This window comes from Pristis pectinata, chromosome 6 (assembly GCF_009764475.1).
Source record: "Pristis pectinata isolate sPriPec2 chromosome 6, sPriPec2.1.pri, whole genome shotgun sequence".
Taxonomy (NCBI): Eukaryota; Metazoa; Chordata; class Chondrichthyes; order Rhinopristiformes; family Pristidae; genus Pristis; species Pristis pectinata.
In genome coordinates, this window is record NC_067410.1 from 26,192,139 (window position 1) to 26,212,008 (window position 19,870).

General features: G+C 40.4%; 1 protein-coding gene across 4 annotated transcripts in view; it reads left to right on the plus strand.

Annotated features, from left to right (window-relative positions):
- LOC127572087 (filamin-B) overlaps positions 1-5,509 on the plus strand; it is a 154,387-nt gene extending 148,878 nt beyond the window's left edge. For all 4 annotated transcript variants that reach the window (XM_052018958.1, XM_052018956.1, XM_052018957.1 and 1 more), the window contains 2 exons: positions 171-374; positions 4,048-5,509. In XM_052018958.1, coding sequence (XP_051874918.1) covers positions 171-374; positions 4,048-4,235 — 392 coding nt within the window. In that variant the 3' untranslated portion in view covers positions 4,236-5,509. The remainder of the gene's footprint in view (positions 1-170; positions 375-4,047) is intronic.
- Positions 5,510-19,870: the final 14,361 nt, after the last annotated feature.

Consider the following 19,870-nt stretch of genomic DNA (forward strand, 5'->3'; position numbering starts at 1 on the left):
AATTCTGATCTTTTGAGCAATTTGGATTTTAATGGGTTCTCATTGACAACTGTATATTCAGTTACAATTGGTATTAAATTGAAACGATGCTGGGTAGTTAATTTTCTTTTCTAATTGGGACTAAACTGAAGTTTGCTGACTAAATGGTCTATTTTTACATTCCTTTCTAGGTCCTCGGCTAGTAAGTGGTGGCAGTCCACATGAAAGCTCCTCTATTGTGGTAGAGTCTGTGACCAAATCAACAACCGTCAGCTCCTACAGTGCTCTTCCCAAATTTTCATCTGATAGCAGCAAGGTGGTATCCAGTGGTTCAGGTCTCACCACTGCAACCGTTGGCCAGAAGAGCTGCTTCTCAGTGGATTGTAGCAGAGCAGGTAACCTAGCAATATAACATGATTTGAATCGGTACAAGTCTTTTGAGGCACTTGGCTGCTGGGATTTCACAACCATTTAGTAAAGTCCAGGATTGTTAAACAATTTGCCTGTAAATCTGGGTGTATTTAGAGTACATTTGGATTGGTTTAAGATTTGAAGTGAATGAACTCTTGCAGCATTTACACTCAAACCTGATCTTCAGCCAATTGTATTAAATAATTAGCCTCATGAATACACTACTTGAGACAATCCATTTTGCTTTCTCTCACTGGTATTGAAATGGTCATATTTACAACATTTTGTAGATTAAGTCAATTTCATCCAATAAAACATTGAAGCAGATTAAACTTTAACTGTTTATACTTGTCAAACACTGAAAAACCAAAGTATGTAAAATTTGAATAGTATAATTTGGCTTGGCTTTTTAATTGAAGGCCAAAGTTTTGAATTTGATTGGGATGCAAGAGGATGGAAATGGTATAGGTGGGCTCTTGATGGTGAGGAGGGGCTGTTTTAGTGTTTTGAGTCTAAATACAAATACTAAATGCAAGTTTAGATAGAATATTCCGGAGCCTGGGGACTCGAAGCTGAAGGCAATAGAGCCAACGCTCAGGAAGTTAAGTGGATTCAGGGGGCCAAAGTGTAGAGATTTGGATGTTGTAGGATTGGTGAAGGATAATTAGGGGAGAGAAAGCCATAAAAGGATTAGTCAACTGCACAGCATAGAAATGGGCCCTATGACCCAACTCATCCATGCTGACCAAATTGTCTACCTGAGCTATTCCCATTTTGCCTGCATTTGGCCCATATCCCTCTAAATCTTTCTTAACCCTGTACCTATTTAACTGTCCTTTAAATGTTACTGTACCCACCTTTACCACTTCCTCTAGTAGCTCCTTCCATATACCCACCACCCTCTGTAGAAAAACTTGCCCCTTTAAGTTCCCTTTTTAAATCTTTCCCCTCTCACCTTAAACCTATGCCCCGTAGTTTTAGACTCCCTTACCCTGGGAGAACAACTGTGACCTTCCACCTTGTCTGTGCCCCTCATGATTTTAAATACCTCTTAAAAGTCGCTGCTCAGTCACCTACCCTCCAGGGAAAATAGTCCCAGCCTTTCCTTGTAACTCAAGCCCTCCAGTCCTGGTAACATACTTGTGAATCTTTTCTGCAACCTTTGCAGCTTAATGACATCCTTCCTATAGCTGGGTGATCAGAACAGCGCACTCTTATACTCAGTGCCTTGATGAATGAAGGCAAGCATGCCAAATTGCCAAATGCTGCCTTCACCACCCTGACTAAGTACGTCTCCACTTTAAGGGAACTATGTACCTGTACCCCAGGTGTCTCTGTTCTATAACACTCTCTCTTCAGGGCCCTACCGTAAACTGCAAGTCCTGCCCTGGTTTAACTTGCCAAAGTACAACAACTTGCAATTGTCTGAATTAAGTTCCATCTGCCATTCTGTGCCCCACTTACACGGTTGATCTAGATCCTGTTGTAATCTTTATTGTCAAGTATACCACCAATTTTTGTTGTCCACTAACTTACTAACCATGCCAACTACATTCTCATCCAAATTGTCAATATAGATGACAAACAACAGTGGACCCAGCACTGATCCCTGCGGCACTGGTCACAGGCCTCCAGTCTGAAAAACAGCCCTCCACTACCACCCTACTGACTCCTTCCACCAAGCCAGTTTTATATCCAATTGGCCAGCTCACCCTGGATCCCATGTGATTAATCTTCCAGAGTAGCCTCCTGTGTGTGAGACCTTGTTAAAGACCATGTAGACGACATCCTCTGCCCTGCCCTTGTCAATCCTCTTTGTCACCTCTTCAAAAAAAAACTCCATCAAATTTGTGAGACACTGTTTACTACATGCAAAACCATGCTGACTATCCCTGATCACTCCTTGCCTTTACAAATGCTGGTAGATCCTTTCCCTCCAGAATCCCCTCCAGTAACTTACCCAGGATTGATGTTTGGCTCACTGGCCTATAGTTCCCTGGCTTGTATTTGCAACCCTTCTTAAATAAGGCACAATATTTGCCCCACCCCCCCTTTGGTCTTCTGGGATCTTTAGCCTCACTTGTGGCTAAAGGTGCAAATAGTTCTGCTGGGGCCCCTGCAATTTCTTCCCTAGCTTCCCACAATGTCCTAGGATACACCAGTTCAGGCCCTGGGGATTTATCCACCTTAATATGCCTTAAAACTGCCAGCACCTCTTTTGTAATGCAGACATGTTCCAAGACATGACTATTCATTTCCCTTAATTCCTTAGTTTCCATGACCACCTCCACAGTAAATACAAATGAAAAATATCCATTTAAGACCTCGCACATATCCTGTGGCTCCACAAGTAAATGACTGCATTGATCCTTAGGGGGACCTATTCTTTCCCTAGTTACCCTTTTTTCTCTTAATATACTTGTTAAACCAGGGTGAAAAATCTAAATTTGGCAGACAGCAAATGTAGACCAACAAATGTGGGTAATAAGCAAATTGGTCTTGGAGTATGCAAGGTACAGCAAGCAGGGTTTTGGGTGACCTTACTTGAGAGAAGCAGGTCAAGAGGGATTGTAATAATTTAGAGGAAAAAGTGGCATGGTTGAGTTTGGGCAGCAAATTGCATGAGGGAGGCCAGATCTAGACTATGCTGCAGATATAAAGATTATTCTTCATGCTGAGAAATACTCTATATCACCCACTCTTCTATAATATCAATTAGCAGTGGGTGTTCTCTTGGATAATTGGCACTCTGCCATGCATGCTCTTTGAAGAGCGAGCCTGTGTGAGCAGCATTTTGTTATTTGATCATTTCTCATGCTTCAGTGATTTATCCAAGCTCATGGTCTGGTATTTAGTTGAAAGTGTATGCAAGTGGTGAAGCACCCACGTGAACTTCACATGGTTTCAGCACTGTGAAATGCTGGATTTGCTCTTGTGAAGTATTGATAGCATTTGATTTGAACTGTTCTGAAACTAGCTGTGGTTTTAAATTGCACTGTGGTTTCCTGCTCTTATGTCAACTGTTGGTGATTGATTCTGTACCAGTTGTATTTGAATAAGGCTGTGCAGTGCTGCTTCAGAATAAACCAGGATCAATAAAATCCTAATCTAGCCTTGCAGACTGAGGTATGGTTTGGAGTACTTGTAAATGGAGTGAAAAGAATTTTGAATTTTTATCTCCAAATGAACCTGCTGAAGATTGGGTGGCAGAGCTGCTGGCTCAGCTGCAGTGACCCAGCTTCAATCCTGACTGTCTAGGTGCATGTGCTCACTATGCCTGCATGGGCTTCCTCCCCTATCCTGTGGATTGGTAGGTATATTGCCCCTAGTGTGTCGGTGAGGGGTAGAATCTGGAGAGAATTCATGGGAATGTGGGGAGAATAAAAATGGGATTAAAATAAATGGGTGTTGAAGATTGGCGTGGATTTGATATGTCAAAGGGCCTATTTCTGTGCTGTCTGACCCCATAAGATGAACAATTGATTGCAAAAACAAAAACCCTCCAATTCTAAGAAATGGATAACCATTTTGCTTAAATAATTTTGTGCTAAGATTTGTATCCTTTAGTGTGAGCATATGTTAATATAATTTGAACTGAATATTTGTAACTGAATGTGTTACCTTGCACCAATAACAATTGGTATTTTCCTTTCCTAGGCTCAAACATACTACTGGTTGGTGTGCATGGACCCACTATTCCATGTGAGGAGGTATCTGTGAAATACATTGGAAATGAGCACTATAATGTAGCCTATGTAGTGAAGGAGAAGGGAAACTATACACTGGTTGTGAAATGGGGCGATGACCATATTCCAGGAAGCCCATTCCACATTACAGTTCCTTAGGCCAGTTCGTCAGCTTGGCTCCTTCAAATGGAATGCTTCAATTCAGTACCATGAGTTTTCAGAGAACATTGCAATTGCATGACAGCTTAAGCTGCAAAATGGACACCTCTTTTCAAATGCTGTTGAACCAGCAATGTCAAAGAATGGATTGGGTGATGGCTAGATTGTCATAGTTATATGTAGAGACTGAAGATTGTATGGATTATGTATAAATATGAACTTAACAGAATCAATTGTAAAACTGGATTATTGTAACAGGACTTTTGTCTTCTGTAGCTTGGCTGAAGTCATAGTTGCTTGGGCTTCAGATGGACTTGAACGCTATCATATAAAATGAAAGAATCCCATTCTGAATGGCTTATTTCTTGTAGAGGATAGATTCTAGTACATTCATTCAGTATAATGAAACTGGAACCAGATATGCTACTGGTCCAATGGTTTGGTGGGTGATGGTGAGGGAGAAACTTTCCTGGTCATGGAGAGGGAGGCACTCTTTTTGTAGTTTTGAGAGGTATGTGCAAATTGCTTACAAGATTTTACAATGCATTGTCTAACCAGTGGAGACTTGAGCTCTGGCCTCTTAAATTTCTGCAGAAATGTCCATATATAAATGCGGAGCTTAAATTATTTACTGCTGGGGAAATCCTTGCTGCTGTGTTCATTTCAACCCATGTTTTGTCTACTGCATGTTTTATGCATGCTTTGTAATTTGAGTGGAGGACAGGATGGAATGAGATCGCAGAGAAGGTAACAGTTTTGAGCACGAAGTGCATCTGGTCCTACCTCTGTTAAAGCCAATGCTGCCTTTGAAAATAATGGATGAACCCAGGATAACCAGCAAACTAGACCTTCTTCCCTTTTATGCATATTTGCTTGTTTTTTCTTTGTCTCACTGATCAGAAGTGCTGCCATTTTAAACCTATTTGGATTTGATATTTCAGTCAAAATTAACTTTGTGCTTAAGGTTCAAGGTTGTTTACCTAATTCTAGTGCATATTTGGGTAAAACTAGATAATTGTACAATTGAACGTTTTTGTATTATCTGAATTGCAAGCTACTAAATTGCACAATTGTCTTTTAAAACTGTACTTTAGAATCTATTTATACTCCGGCCATAATCAATATTTTTTTTCTGCTGGAGCTGTCTTTGTAATTGAATATCTCTGTTGATGAGTAGGGATGGTTGTCACTCTTGCAGTGCTTTGTGCCTTACTGTGAAAAGCTTAATGTAACTAGCAACTGGCAAACTTCAATAAAAGCATAATTTTCAGCTATTTGAAATCTTCTGTTGTTGCTGGTTGGAAATTTGAGTCAGTCTGTAATAAACCTCCAGAGCTGTTGAAACAAATGTGCAAACGCATAATAAGTCTGTTCTAGATTCAATTTTGTGGTTTCTCTGGGTTGCTTAGGAACTAAAAATCTATGGGACTGAACCCAATCCAGTCTTAACTTAAAAACATTGGCTAAGAATTCCATTCTTTTACCCATCACCAATTTAATACTAAAGGTCACAATTCTGTGCCCCTAAGAACAAAATCACAAAAATATTGTACCTGACCTTCCAATTGTATTTGCTTTTAGTTTTCAGTGATTCTAGTTCATAGTAGCATGTGTAGGCTTGTATACCACATTTGGGCAGCATCTTCTGATTTGGCCCATGGATCTATCCCTCATGAAAGGAACCTGACAGATCAGATTGTTAACTTATTTTATTCAACAGAAGCCTAGTATGGATGACAGGAAATGGCACTTAGCAACAGTGTTTGTCAACCAGGTATTGACATACAGCCGTACTCACCTAGTAATCCAATCCTCTAGAAAGGCCAGCATTTTTTTTCACTTCTACCCACCTGTCCCTGTCAAGTAAATGAACTATACACATGATGTCTGATCCCTTTAGATTACAAATACTTCTAGCTTTCTAGCATCAATGGTGTGGACAAACAGTTAACAAGAGGCAGTGGCAGGTCAGAGAACGACCTGATCCTCTTCCTTTGGTTTCCAGATATCACTTCTAAGACCAGGTTGAAGCATTTTTGAACACATTCTGCCAGAGGTGAAGCAGTTTAGTGAACTCCCTCTGCTTCCTCCTGGGATTCCCACCATCATAGAAGCCAGTTGTCAGCCATGATATCAAATGGCTGAGATCACTGGGTGCAACAAAGACTACAGGGATCAGAGAACATCCCAGCTTTTGAAGATCTGTGCTCCAGAATTAGCCATCCCTCTAGTCTAGCTGTTCCAGTACAGTTACCACACTAGCATTCATCCAATGTAGAAAGTTGCCTAAACATTCTAGTTACAAAAATGCAGGACAAATCCAATCTAGCTAGCTGTTGCCTAATTTGTCTGCCCAATCATGAGCAAAGTGATGGATGTTCTCATTGCCAAGCTGACAAGTCTGCTCCTGACCTTGTATCAACCTAGCTGAAAATATGGACCAAAGAGCTGAATTCCAGAGGGGAGATGAGAATGACTGTTCTTGACAACAAGGTAGCAGTTGACTATGTGGCATCAAGGAGCCTGGTAAAATTAAAGTGGTTGGGAATGAATAAAAGACTGAAGTTGCACTTTGCACAAAAGGAAGATTTTAGTTATTTATCTCAGCCCTAGGGCACAACTGCAAGAGTTTCTCATGGCAGTGTTTCAGTTTCAGCCATCTTCAGCTTTCATTATAAGGGCAAGTGAGGATGTTCACTGATTGTACATAATCAACTTTATCTGCAATTATCAATAACTGAAGCAGTTTAGGCAGCAATCTCCTTGTGTCTGCGTGGGTTTCCTCCGGGTGCTCCGGTTTCCTCCCACATTCCAAAGACGTACGGTTTAGGAAGTTGTGGGCATGCTTTGTTGGCGCCAGAAACGTGGCGACGCTTGTGGGCTGCCCCCAGAATATTCTACGCAAAGATGCATTTCACTTCCTGTTTTGATGTAAATGTGATTAATAAAGATATCTCAAGACCTTAGTTAGCCTACTGTGTAGCAATTCAAAAAAAAAAGTGACTCCCCTACTTTCTTGAGGGCAGCTATGGATGGACAATAAATACCCAGTAGTACCCAGATCCGGAAAAAATCAATTAAAACAATGCCGTTTCATCCTTTTCTAGGGCCATAGTGCAAGACTTTGCATTTTTCTGTATTAAAACCTCTTTATGAACTAAGTGCTCTAATTTAGTTCTTCTACCCACACAGCCTACAATACCATTGTCACATTCGGATGGAATGGAAGACCATATAAGCAAGTCAAATACCAAATAGTTGTGACTCCAATGCTAATTGCAAATGCTGATTTGAGGATTGGCCCATCACCTCAACTGACCCCTGCCACACAAGCAGAATGCAAATCTCAGTGCAGTCTTCAATTGTTGCACAGTCCGAGCTATTATCCCTCAAATGTGATGTTAAACTGAGACCCTGTCTGCCCCCTTGGATGAATGTAAAAGATCCTATGACACTCTTCTTGAAAAACAGACAAGCTATTCTCGGTCACACTTTATCCTGCACTTGGCATTACTAGAACAGATTACCTTGTCATTATCAGTTTCACAGGAGCTTGTTATTTCACAAGTTGGCTGTCAAGTCTCATTCACTATAAATTATTATACTTCAAAACTTGGGATGGGCTCCACTTGAACTCCACTTTTCGACAAGGTGCCGCATAAGAGACTGAGTAATAAAATGAGAGGTCATGGAATTACAGTTAGGATAACAGAATGGGTGGAGCATTGGCTGGTTGGCAGGAAGCAAAGGGTGGGAATAAAAGGATCTTGTTCTGGTTGGCTACCGGTTACTAGTGGTGTTCCGCAGGGGTCGGTGTTGGGGCCGCTTTTTACCTTGTACATTAACGATTTGGATGATGGAGTAAATGGTTTTGTGGCTAAGTTTGCAGATGACACCAAGATAAGTGGAGGAGTAGAGAGTATTGAGGAGACGGGAAGGTTGCAGAGAGACCTAGATAGTTTAGGAGAATAGGCAAGGAAATGGCAGATGAGATTCAATGTTGAGAAATGTGCAGTTGTACACTTTGGAAACAGAAATAAACGGGCAGATTATTATCTAGAAGGAGAGAAAATTCAAAGTACAGAAGTACAAAGGGACTTGGGGGTACTCGTGCAGGATACCCTAAAGGTTAACCACCAGGTTGGATCAGTGGTAAAGAAAGCGAATGCTATATTGGCATTCATTTCGAGAGGTATAGTGTATAAAAGTAAAGAAGTGTTGATGAGGCTCTATGGGGCACTAGTGAAGCCTTATTTGGAATACTGTGCACAGTTTTGGGCCCCATATCTTAGGAAAGATGTGCTGATGTTGGAGAGGGTTCAGAGGAGATTTACAAGGATGATTCCCGGAATGAAAGGGCTTGCATATGATGAGCGTTTGTCGGCTCTTGGACTGTACTCACTGGAGTACAGAAGAATGAGAGGGGACCTCATAGAGACATTTAAAATGTTGAAAGGACTGGACAGAGTAGATGTGGCTAGGCTGTTTCCCTCAGTGGGTGAATACAGGACCAGAGGGCATAATCTTAGAATTAGAGGGTACAGGTTTAAAACAGGGATGAAGAGAAATTTCTTTAGCCAGAGGGTGGTGAATTTGTGGAATTCCTTGCCACGTACAGCAGTGGAGGCCAGATCATTGGAGGTGTTTAAGGAAGAGATAGATATCTAAATAGTTGGGGTATCAAGGGATATGGGGATAAGGCCGGAAATTGGGGTTAGAATAGTGTTTTTTGTGCCCCCCCCCAAATTTCTCATTTCTTTTTCTTTTTTCCCTTTTCCTTGGAGCAGACTCGATGGGCTGAATGGCCTACTTCTGCTCCCTTGTCTTGTGAACTGGGCCAGAACATGTTCTTAGCCGAAAGATGAGTAAGGCTGGACTGGAGAGATGGGATATTTTCAGTTAATGTTAGCATGAAGTTTTAAAGCAAATGAACAGAATGTGAATGTTCTTGCTCATGATCAGGAGCCATTTTGCCTTTCGGGAGCCATTTTACTTCACACAGCAAATACTTGTTGAGTTAGATCACTCATTTTCCATTTTGAGTTTCTTATTTTTCATAGGTTTGGCTACGTTAACTTAATTCTGAACCACTCTCTTCTCTAACTTGGATGTTGAACATTCCCTTTTTTTTTGATTGAGTCCCACCATATTGCACTCCAGCTTGATGACTCAGCCAGAGAGATTCAAGATGGACAAAATTGGAGGTCAGATCTTTTGGGATCTATCCTCCATCTTCCACGTTGTTGCAGTACAGACACACTTCTCCAGCCAAATTTATTTGCATTTTGTCTGTTTAATGTTTCTAATGAAACATTTGAAATTGCAACAAGCCCCTTAAACACAAGTTAAATGTTTAATTGCACAGCCTCAAGCTTTCATGAACAATAAGGTGTTGGAAGTAAGGCAGAGACTCTTTCTTGTGCACTGAATTCCCCTTAACATAACTTGAAGCATGTTGGAGGGGTCACAGATGAGCAGGTGTCAGATATGACCTTGAGTTTGCTGCTGGATGTTGAATCTAAGGGAGGAGCATATCCCCTCTCAGCTAAGGGGCTGGGTCCATCCCTTGACTTATCCAACCCCTTAACTTCCTGCCAGGGATGACTTGGAATCCACTGCCTGAGGCCTCCCCACCCTTACCCCTGCTCCACCTTAAGGAATGGCTCCAGCAGCCAGGCCTTAAGCTTGTTGGGAACCAAGGAGCCGCAATTGGTAAGTGTCTGGGGGCAGAAAGTGTGAGGGGTGAATGTGGACAGTGGAGCAGATGGACAGTTATCCAGCCCGTGATTCAAAACCTAAACATCAACAACAAAGATTTATCATGTATCTTTTGCCAAACATTTGCGCAATGTTTGGGTTTAATTGCATTCATGGAGTAAACACAAATTTACAGTAGAATAATGTGCATTGTCACAGCTGCACTTTTGATGATATTCTCTATTAAATATTTAAATAAATTTCAGAGCAATAAACCGGCCATTAGGTCTTGTTTCCACATTACTCTCTGGGCCTTTCAGAGATAATTACGTATAGGTATCTAGTCATTGATTTGTGGTACAGAAACAGGCCCTTCTAACCACCAACCACCTATTTAATCTGATCCTACATTTATTCCATTTTTTTTATTCCCACATACTCATCAACTTTCTCTCCCCCCGCCCCCCCAGATTCTACCACTCACTAACACACTGGTGGCAATTTACAGTGGCCAATTAACCTACAAACCCACAGGTCTTTGGGATGTGGGAGGGAACCAGTAACATGCATCTTCTGCAGGAAGTGAAGATCTCACACAGAACAGGCTCGAAGGGCTCAGTAGCTTTTTGCCCCTAATTCATACATGTTCCACTTTTGATGAACGAATTATATTCCTTAAATCACAAATTAAATACTGTTTTATTTTTTAAAATACACCAAATTCCAGATTAATGCTGCAAGAAAGAGATTTAGCCACGTAAATATGTTCTTGGTGCTTTAGGCAGACTATAAATACCAACAGGGAAAGTTAACTGTTGTAAAATTGTGTGGAGAGTTTCCATCAAAAATGCTAGGAAAGTATAAATAGCTGGTCTTACCACATTGTTCTGGCTGTATGTCTAGCAATATTTCTGTAATAAACCACAATATGCCTTGTTAATTTCAACACTGATTTAAAGAATATTTGAGGTTCCATACAAAAGAGGAGCTTAGTCTCCAGCATTTAATTTGGGTTTTGTCTCCTCTGGATCCGTGGGTATGTTCATTATATGCAACGCGACTGGGGTACACTTGAAGATATAAAGTTTAATCTGGGCCTGTGCTGAGATAATTATGTTGGAGTTTAATCTATAATTTAGAAATCCTAGTTGAACATTGATAAATAAACAGAATAAAGCAGAAGGGGGTAATGAACAGACTTTATTTGTAGATAAAGCCTCAGGAGATACTGAAATCCTGAGTTGGTTGCTGGTATAAGTGGATGAGGTTGGAGCCAGGGAGGACGGGTGTGTGAGAAGTGTAGACCGAAGGATTGTGCAAACTAGGGAGGGACTGGGTTCAAGAGAGTGTTCTTGCCAGAGGCTGATTGAAGAGCAAGCAGTGAAAAGTGGAGATTTTAAACATTTATTGACATATGCTTGTAACAACTTGATTTGGAAAAGAAATATAGATCAAACCAAAATGACAATAGAGGAATGGAAACATGGATAAAATCAAATGGTTTATGAAGGCTTTTCACATTGGAAAACAGGAAGGAAAAAGGAGTTTTGGGGAACACTTTGAGGGTATCAGGCAATGGCAGTTAATAATTAGAGCAAAAAGATTAGGAGGATCAGTGGGCTGTGAAAGAAGTGAAGCGTACATGAGAGACAATTGAAAACTCTTTGCTACAAGCTGGACTGAAACGTTGGAGGTAATGGACACAAGATTTTGCCAATAGTACTTGCATTAAAGTCAGATGTTTCTGCATTTGCAATGAGATTGTGGTTAACCAACAATTTTGTGTTGAAGGTGGATTTTTTCTTGTTGATATCAGCTGGTATCAGATTGCACGTGGTGTATTGTAGTCCCCTCTTAGAACAGCACAAGTCTTTGAACCTGAGGGCCAATTTTATAGTGCACCTGGGGATCCGGGAAAGCAGTTGGTAAATCTGGTAAGCTTCCCTTTTTAATGTTGGTCCCTCATTGAAGAGCCAAAAGGAAATTGCAAAATTTTCATCAATTTTCTGATTTTAAAAACTTTTAAGTTGTTGAATGCATTGAGTTAATCTGTTATTTTTTATTCCAAAGTTCTTTTAATGTATAATAAATACAGAGAATGCTGGAGATACTCAGCAGGTCAGACAGCATCTGTGGAGAGAAAAACAAAATTAACTAAGTTCAAGCTTCAGGTCAATGGCCTTTCATCAGAACTTTTTTTACGTGTATTGTTTTGCCTATGGCCAAATGGACTAAAGTATAATGGTACCTGCCAGAGTGAAGATAAGATGATAAGATATCTTTATTAGTCACATGTACATCGAAACACACAGTGAAATGCATCTTTTGCGTAGAGTGTTCTGGGGGCAGCCTGCAAGTGTCGCCACGCTTCTGGTGTCAACATAGCATGCTCACAACTTCCTAGCCAGTACATATTTGCAATGTGGGAGGAAACCGGAGCACCCAGAGGAAACCCATGCAGACAGGGGGAGAATGTACAAACTCCTTCCAGACAGTGGCCGGAATTGAACCCAGATCGCTGGTGCTGCAAAGCATTACGCTAACTGCTACACCACCATACCTGCCCTGTGGAAAAAAAGGTGTCTTTTTGCATTACTGAGAATGTGCTGGGGGGCAGCCCACAAATGTTGCCACTCTTCCAGTGCCAAAATAGCATCCCCACAGCTCCTAACTCCTCAGAAGCGCAAGATGCCAAGTGACTACTTAAGTTATGTGTAATTTGATGTTGTATGGTGATTTCTGCTACAACTATCTCCCCTACTCTGTGGTGAATATATCCAAGAAATTTGTGACTCAGTGTATTCATGTGGGCCAAAAATGAACTTTGGATTAATCCCATTCCCCAGCTCTTAGTTCCCAGCTCAAGAGGTAACATCTCTTCAACTACTCATCCAGGTGCTTTTTAAATCAGGTGAATGTTTCTGCCTTCACCACCAAAGGTGCCAATCTGCAGTGGTCCACATTCCCTCCACTCATTGAATGAAAGATTCTTTTCTCAAATCTCCCTGTATTCTTTCCACCTGTTAAGTTAAATCTAGGTCATCTCATGACTGACCCTTCTGTATTACCCTACCTTACTCTGATACCTCATTTAGACCCCTCAAAGTTAATTAATCTCCCCACAATTAAATCACTCCTCTGTCTCCTTTTTTTCAGAGCCCCCTAGCCTAGATCGTCTCTCCTCGTAACTATAACTTTCCAGCTCTGCAACTTCCTTGTAAATTCGGTCCCTTTCCGGCACCATCACGTCCTTCCTGTAGTGTGGTGACCAGTATTGTGTGTGGTATTCCAGATGTGACCTCATATTTTACACAGTTCCATGCCGCAAAATTGTACTCTTAGAATGTGTATGTAGAAGGAGATGGGCCTTTTTTGTTTTGCAAGTAATGGTTAATATGTCTTTTAAGTTTCACATTTTGGAAAAACTCAAAAATAATTAAAATATTTTTTAAGAAAATGAAACAGTTAAATCTATTGCTGAAATTACCAGGAATGGTGGTGGATAAGGTAATCAGGACATATTAATTAGGTAACACCTGGCTTGACATTTTTTTTCAATTTGGAGTTATTTTATTAAATATTGGATTTTCAAACTGGAGGCTGCATTTTCACAGGTGCAGGAAGTTTTGATTGGAATTGGTTTTAAAGAGAGTTAAAAGTTGCTGAATGGAAATTTAAGGCAGCTTTAATAACTGATTCATTTCTTTCCAGACTGTATAACACATTCCAAATATTTAATGCAAAATCCTGTATTGTTAGTGCAAGATACAAAAAAAAAGGTTTTTGTCGGAGCTGCAAAGCCAAATACTTAACACTGGGAGATTAGTAATGAAAGAGCTTTCAATATAATATATGGAGCTTTTCATTCTGGGAAAATATTCAGCAATAGTTCAGACTGACAGGATTTGCAAGGTACATTTAAAGATACATCGGTATGTTTACTTCCAGTTGATAATAATAATAAATAAAAGATGCAAGTTTATGAGGCAAAACTTCTTTTACATTCAATGATTATTTTAAACCTAGAAATGAACAATTGTCACACTTAACGTTGTATATCAATTGAGTAGAGTGACAATTCTAATTTAAATTCCAGACAGCTATCAATTAATATTGAACAGTGGAAAATGAAAAATCATTAATATTGTGTATCTGTAGCAGCACATGTTCCACTAAAATAATTCCACACCTAACAATTATCTGTACACAGAAATGGTTAAATGCAGACACCCTCTTGGGTGAAAATCCCACTTGCTTTTTTCGAATAAAATGAAGGCCCCATGATCCAAGTGTTCGTAACTAACCATTTTTAAGAACTGGAGGAAAATTTCACCAAAGACTAAAACAAAAAAAGCTGAGAATTGTCTTCAAGTGTATGACAATGCTGCCCTCAGCTGGTTATTGTTTTCACAGGCACTACAGAACATTTTATTTTTAAAAGCAATTTAGAATGAAATGACATTCCTGATTGAAACACGAGTCAAGAGAAATCAATGCTTGCCACAATCCAACTTCTTACACTTACACTTATCCAGAAATGTGAATTTTTTTCCATGCCAAGTTTCTTTACAAGTCAGTTTTCTCACAACTGGAATGTCTAGATGTCTAGCTTATCTAGATAATAATCTGAAGAATGACACACACCAGAGGGAAAAAAGAGTTTCATTCTGTGAACCACCTTTCATCAGCAACATTCTTGTCTCCTGACATCAGCCACTTATGCAAGAGACAATGTACTCTTCTGTGCAAACCACAAATGAATCTCTGCCTTCTCCCATGGCTCACATAACCACAGTGATGCAATTTATCTCCACCCAAACCCAGAGGATGATTGTAAGATTTCACACATTACTACAATGCTAGTGTGGTAATGTGCAAGTCAAATATTTAGTCAAATTCATTGAAAGTGATGGGAGCCTTAATTTGGCATTTATTTTATTCACCACATGCTTCCTCTTTTCCATATAATCTGGCTCAAATTAATTAGATGCCAAAAAACATTGTATTTCAAAATATAGTCATTAATAGTATAACAGTTTCAATGTATCACTATACTTGAATGAATTTCATCATACTCTAATTAATTTCCTTGAAAATGATACCTGCATTCTTTTAAGGTTAATGGATAATTTTCTGTAACCTTGCACTTCTGATGTCAGCTGTCCATTGTGTTGTGGCACCTGGGAGATCACACGCCAGTTGCTCTTCACTGGCAGCTGTTTCACTTGTGTAGTTTACTTTTTGTGATGTGATGACAAGCCATCTCTTGAATAAGGACGAAAGGAAAACCTAACTTCTATGAGCCATACAAAATAGCAGATGGTCCACAATGAATGATTAATAGTAAATTGTTTGTGTTTGGAACCATTACCAATGTGGAAAAGGGCCCACAGACACAATTGCAGCCTCGTTTTAAAGTTGTTTATTCTATCGCAAATATTTTTACGTTAATATTTTAAAATTGATCATCAAAACCAGGGTAGTTTGAAAATCAGAGTTATAAGGGCCCAGGAGATGCAAAACCAGGGGTGGGGTTGATGTAATTTCCACATGGTTTACATAAGCAGATGCTAGTGCAAATTGGACATAAGAATTTTTAATGGGAAAAGTTGTTTCAGTGGCATAACAAAAACCCAACAAGATTCTGGAAGCAGGAACCAGATGAAAATGTGGAAAACTGCATCCCTAAATTAAATCTACAACTTTCTCCCCTATTTATAAAACTTAATCTTCCAATACTGGACTACTACATGATCTCACCTCCCTACCATTTCCTGTCTAATTGGTTTTGGAGATAGTTCCTGCTCTTCTGACATCCATCCCTTCTCTTTTAAAGCTGTTGTTATCAAGTCACTTCAAATATCCTCACGTTATCATCACATAGTTACAAAATAAGTGTTTTCAGTGGGTTCTTAACCTCTATTGCCAAGTGTTCAGATCGATAAATGTGCTCAGACAAGGTTTGGGTAGGTTGTTCAAGGGCTCCTTATAGGCTGCCTCTGGAACTTACAATAAACATTGTTTTAGCCCAGAAAGCCATTAGTCCAACGACACATTCTTTGAAGGCTTAAATCAAAATTATCATTCACAATCAATATTCCATACACAAATTCCATTATCCAGATTAAACCTCTTCTCCTTGCAGTTTACATCGTCATGCTTACTCTGTTTGAATTGTCTTTCTACCGAACAAGACTCAGCTGTATCCTAAGTCTCCTATGTGTTGGATTCGACTGTTTTAAGTAGTTTTTTAAACATGTATAGTGTTTAATACACCTCAAGTCGCTGCACAAGGAATGGCCGTTTACTAGCTTATTGGTTCGTCCATCAGGTGAATATGTGGTTTTTTCATTGGTTGGTTTGGCCACAAGTATCTAATAGGTTTCCTGATTAGACTATTGTTAGCTAAGGAATATCTCTTATCTCAGGTATAAAAGGTGTTGCTTTTCGTTAATCTCGCTCTTGCTCTCCTCCCCACTGGCCTGATCTCATCTTTTGTTCCCTTTGTCTTGTCTCATCAAAGCTAGTGCCATGTGCTCTGTGACTGTTTCTTTGTTTTACATTTTTCCAATAAAACTTTGTGAAGCACCAAGTTGTTTTCAGCTCATTCCTGGACTCCTGAAAGAACCTGCGGATTCTAAAATAACCGGATCCGACATATGCATTTATATTTTTGCAGGGGTGTATCCTGTTCTTCTCCAGCTTTGAATAAATGGTGCTTCATGGCCGTGTTTGATTAACCTAATTCTTCAGTACCACCTTTTCTGTGTTAAATAACCTATCTGTTTCCCCATTTGAAGCTGGGTGGTGAGGATAAATGAAACAGCACTTTATTCTATGGCCTTCATAAATTATTCAAACTGAAATTAGCTAAACTAATCTGATGTGGCTTCTTCCAGAGAATGAAGTGTGGAAAAACAGTTCTTAACTCCTCTTAATGTATTCTATGGTGGTGCATGACTATTGCCTAATACTAAAAGTTTTCACAGCTTTTAACCAATAACCTATATGGATCCAATGAAATGGTCTTGGAAGCCACTGCCACACTTGGAATATTGCTTTAAGAGGTTGTGTTTTGCAAATCTACTGACTAAAATACTCTATGTCTTTGACTATGCCAGACCAATGGATAAAGTGTCTTCCTGTGCTGTCATGTTTACTATATCCCATAAGATCCTTCAGTGTGGCAAGTGTGAGTCTCCATTTTATGCAGCCTTGGTTGGTGGCCAACTCATTGAGTGTGCAATGTTTTCATCCTTCTGGATCAGTTCATCCACTTCATGCATATTAATTTACTCTCCATAGAGTATATCTCTTTGTGCAGCTGTAGCTACTTCCATTGCTGTGTCAGGGACTTCATTTTCTGTTGCCTGTAGAATATAACTTCCATTTTCTATGTTCATTGTGGCTCCTTCGTAAAGTGGTGTCAACAAGGTGTCCACTTTAGCATTTTGTGTGGATGCTCGGTACTCAGTCTCTTGGTCATACGGAGATAGTAGGATAGTACACATCTGACAGGTTCTAGTTCTACACAATTAGTATCTAGAGTAAATGGTCTTCCCAGCAAAAAGTGATAAAACCCCATAAATCCAAATAAAATTGCCAATGCCTCCTTCTCTTTCCAAGAGTAGTTTTTATAACTTTTAGTTATTTTGCGTGTATGAACCAGTAGGTTTCTCATGGCCCTTGTCAACATTATGACTAAACATTGTCCCGACTCTGTGGTTAGAAGCATCACAAGCTAGTTTGGATGCGGTAGGTTTTTAAATGCACCAAAAAGGATTCACTACCAATCTTTTTTTTTAATACTTGATGATGTGTATTCAACACCGTGGCAAGGCTGAACAGAAATCTTGTGTGGTATTGGATCCCATCCAGAAATGATTGGAGCTCAGTACTCTTCTGTCTCTGATGGCAGCCTCAGCCTTCTCTGTAATCTTGTGTGTTTAGAGACCCAGATAAATCACTTCATGCTGTGTGAAGGAACATTTCCTTTTTTTTACAGCTTGGCATTAAGTTGCTGTAGTCTTCTGAACACCTCCTCACGTACCTAAAGGTTTACCTCCTTTGTGACTGGACTTTTATACTGACAATTACTGGACTTGCCTTTTTAACTGCACCAGAATTTGCAGATGCACTTGATCCACTCTGCACCTCAGAGCTGGTTGTAATCAGTTGGAAGTTTCTCAAACTCCATAGTGGTTAGCATAATGCTTTACAGCACCAGAGACCCAGGTTCAAATCCGGCCACTGTCTGTAAGGAGTTTGAACGTTCTCCCTGTGTCTGTGTGGGTTTCCTCCGGGTGCTCCGGTTTCCTCCCACATTCCGAAGACGTACAGGTTAGGAAGTTATGGGCATGCTATGTTGGCGCCGGAAACGTGGCGACACTTGCGGGCTGCCCCCCAAAATCACCACGCAAAAGATATATTTCACTGTGTGTTTCAATGTACATGTGACTAATAAAGATCTTATCTTATATTGTCATGTGGTTGCTCATGCCCTCAATGACTTCATTATTTATGGTGCTGTGATTCTTTTTCATCATATCTACTTTGTCAGTGTAAAATATGTGTTCTCTGTGGGTTCTTAACCTCTGACAAAGTCCATTACAGACCATGCAGACTAATACACGTGAGGCACAAGGAGCTTTAACAAGATGTATGTAATTTATTCAAGGTCTCTGAAACTCTATGTATGCTGTTGCAGCCCAGAGTCACATCACTAAATTCTTAAAGGGATGATAGCCTTAAAGCAACATTTATTACTTTGCAACTAATATTACAATGGTTATTAAAGCACTGCAACTATTCTTAGGACTGCAGATGCTGGAATCTAGATGAAAAACACTATGATACTGGAGGAACTCAGCAGGCCAGGCAGCATCCACGGAGAAAAGCAGGCGGTCAACGTTTCAGGTCGGGGCCCTTCTTCAGGACTGAAGATAGGAAAAGGGGAAGCCCAATATATAGGATGGAAAAGCAGAGCAGTGAGAGTTGGACAAAAGAAGGAAGGCAGGGTGGGCACAAGGTGGTGATAGGTAGATGCAAGTAAGAGATAGTGATAGGCGGGTGCGGGGGAGGAGGGGAGAGCAGATCTACCAGGGGATGGGTCAAAGGTAAGGAGGAAAAAGGAGGGGGGGTAGAAGAAGGAGAGATAGGCTAGGAAAGGGAAGGCATGGTTGGGTGTGGGGGAGGAAGGGGTATGGGGATTACTTAAAGTGGGAGAATTCAATGTTCATACCGCTAGGCTGCAAGGTTCCAAGACGGAAAATGAGGTGCTGTTCCTCCAGTTTGCACTTGTGGCAGTGGAGGAGGCCGAGGACTGACATATCTGTGACGGAGTGGGAGGGGGGAGTTGAAGTGACTGGCAACGGGGAGATGCAGATCACGGTTACAGATGGAGCGCAGGTTTTCTGCGAAATGGTCACCTAGTCTGTGTTTGGTCTCACCAATGTAGAGGAGGCCAACTATTTTTGTTTTGTTTTTAGGGTGAACCAGAGGTTCCACCTGCTGGTCTAACTGTGAAATTGAGATACTACAAAATAGTATTTCACTCTCAGCAACACCCTGCATTTCCTTCATTACTATCAGAAACTCCTTAAATTGTTAAGCCATTGACTCAGATTTTCCAGAGTGGGCACTCACTATATTAAGGCCTGTTGTTTAACAAATCCCCCAGAAATGATACTGCAAAGATTCATTAGCAGCTGCTGCAGGATCCCTTGTACCTTTGGTTGAGGTTGCAGAGCGAGTCACTTTTGACATTGAGACAAATCCCATTTCTCTCTTCCTTTGGATTGTTTAAAACTTAAATTGCTTAATCACTGAAATGAAACACATAATAAGCCCTCCTTCCAGCAGAGGTCCCCTGTTTGTTTGGCTTCTGTAAGTTCTTGGAAATGCATCGACTGTAACCAGGGCTGTTGCTCTGGTGATAC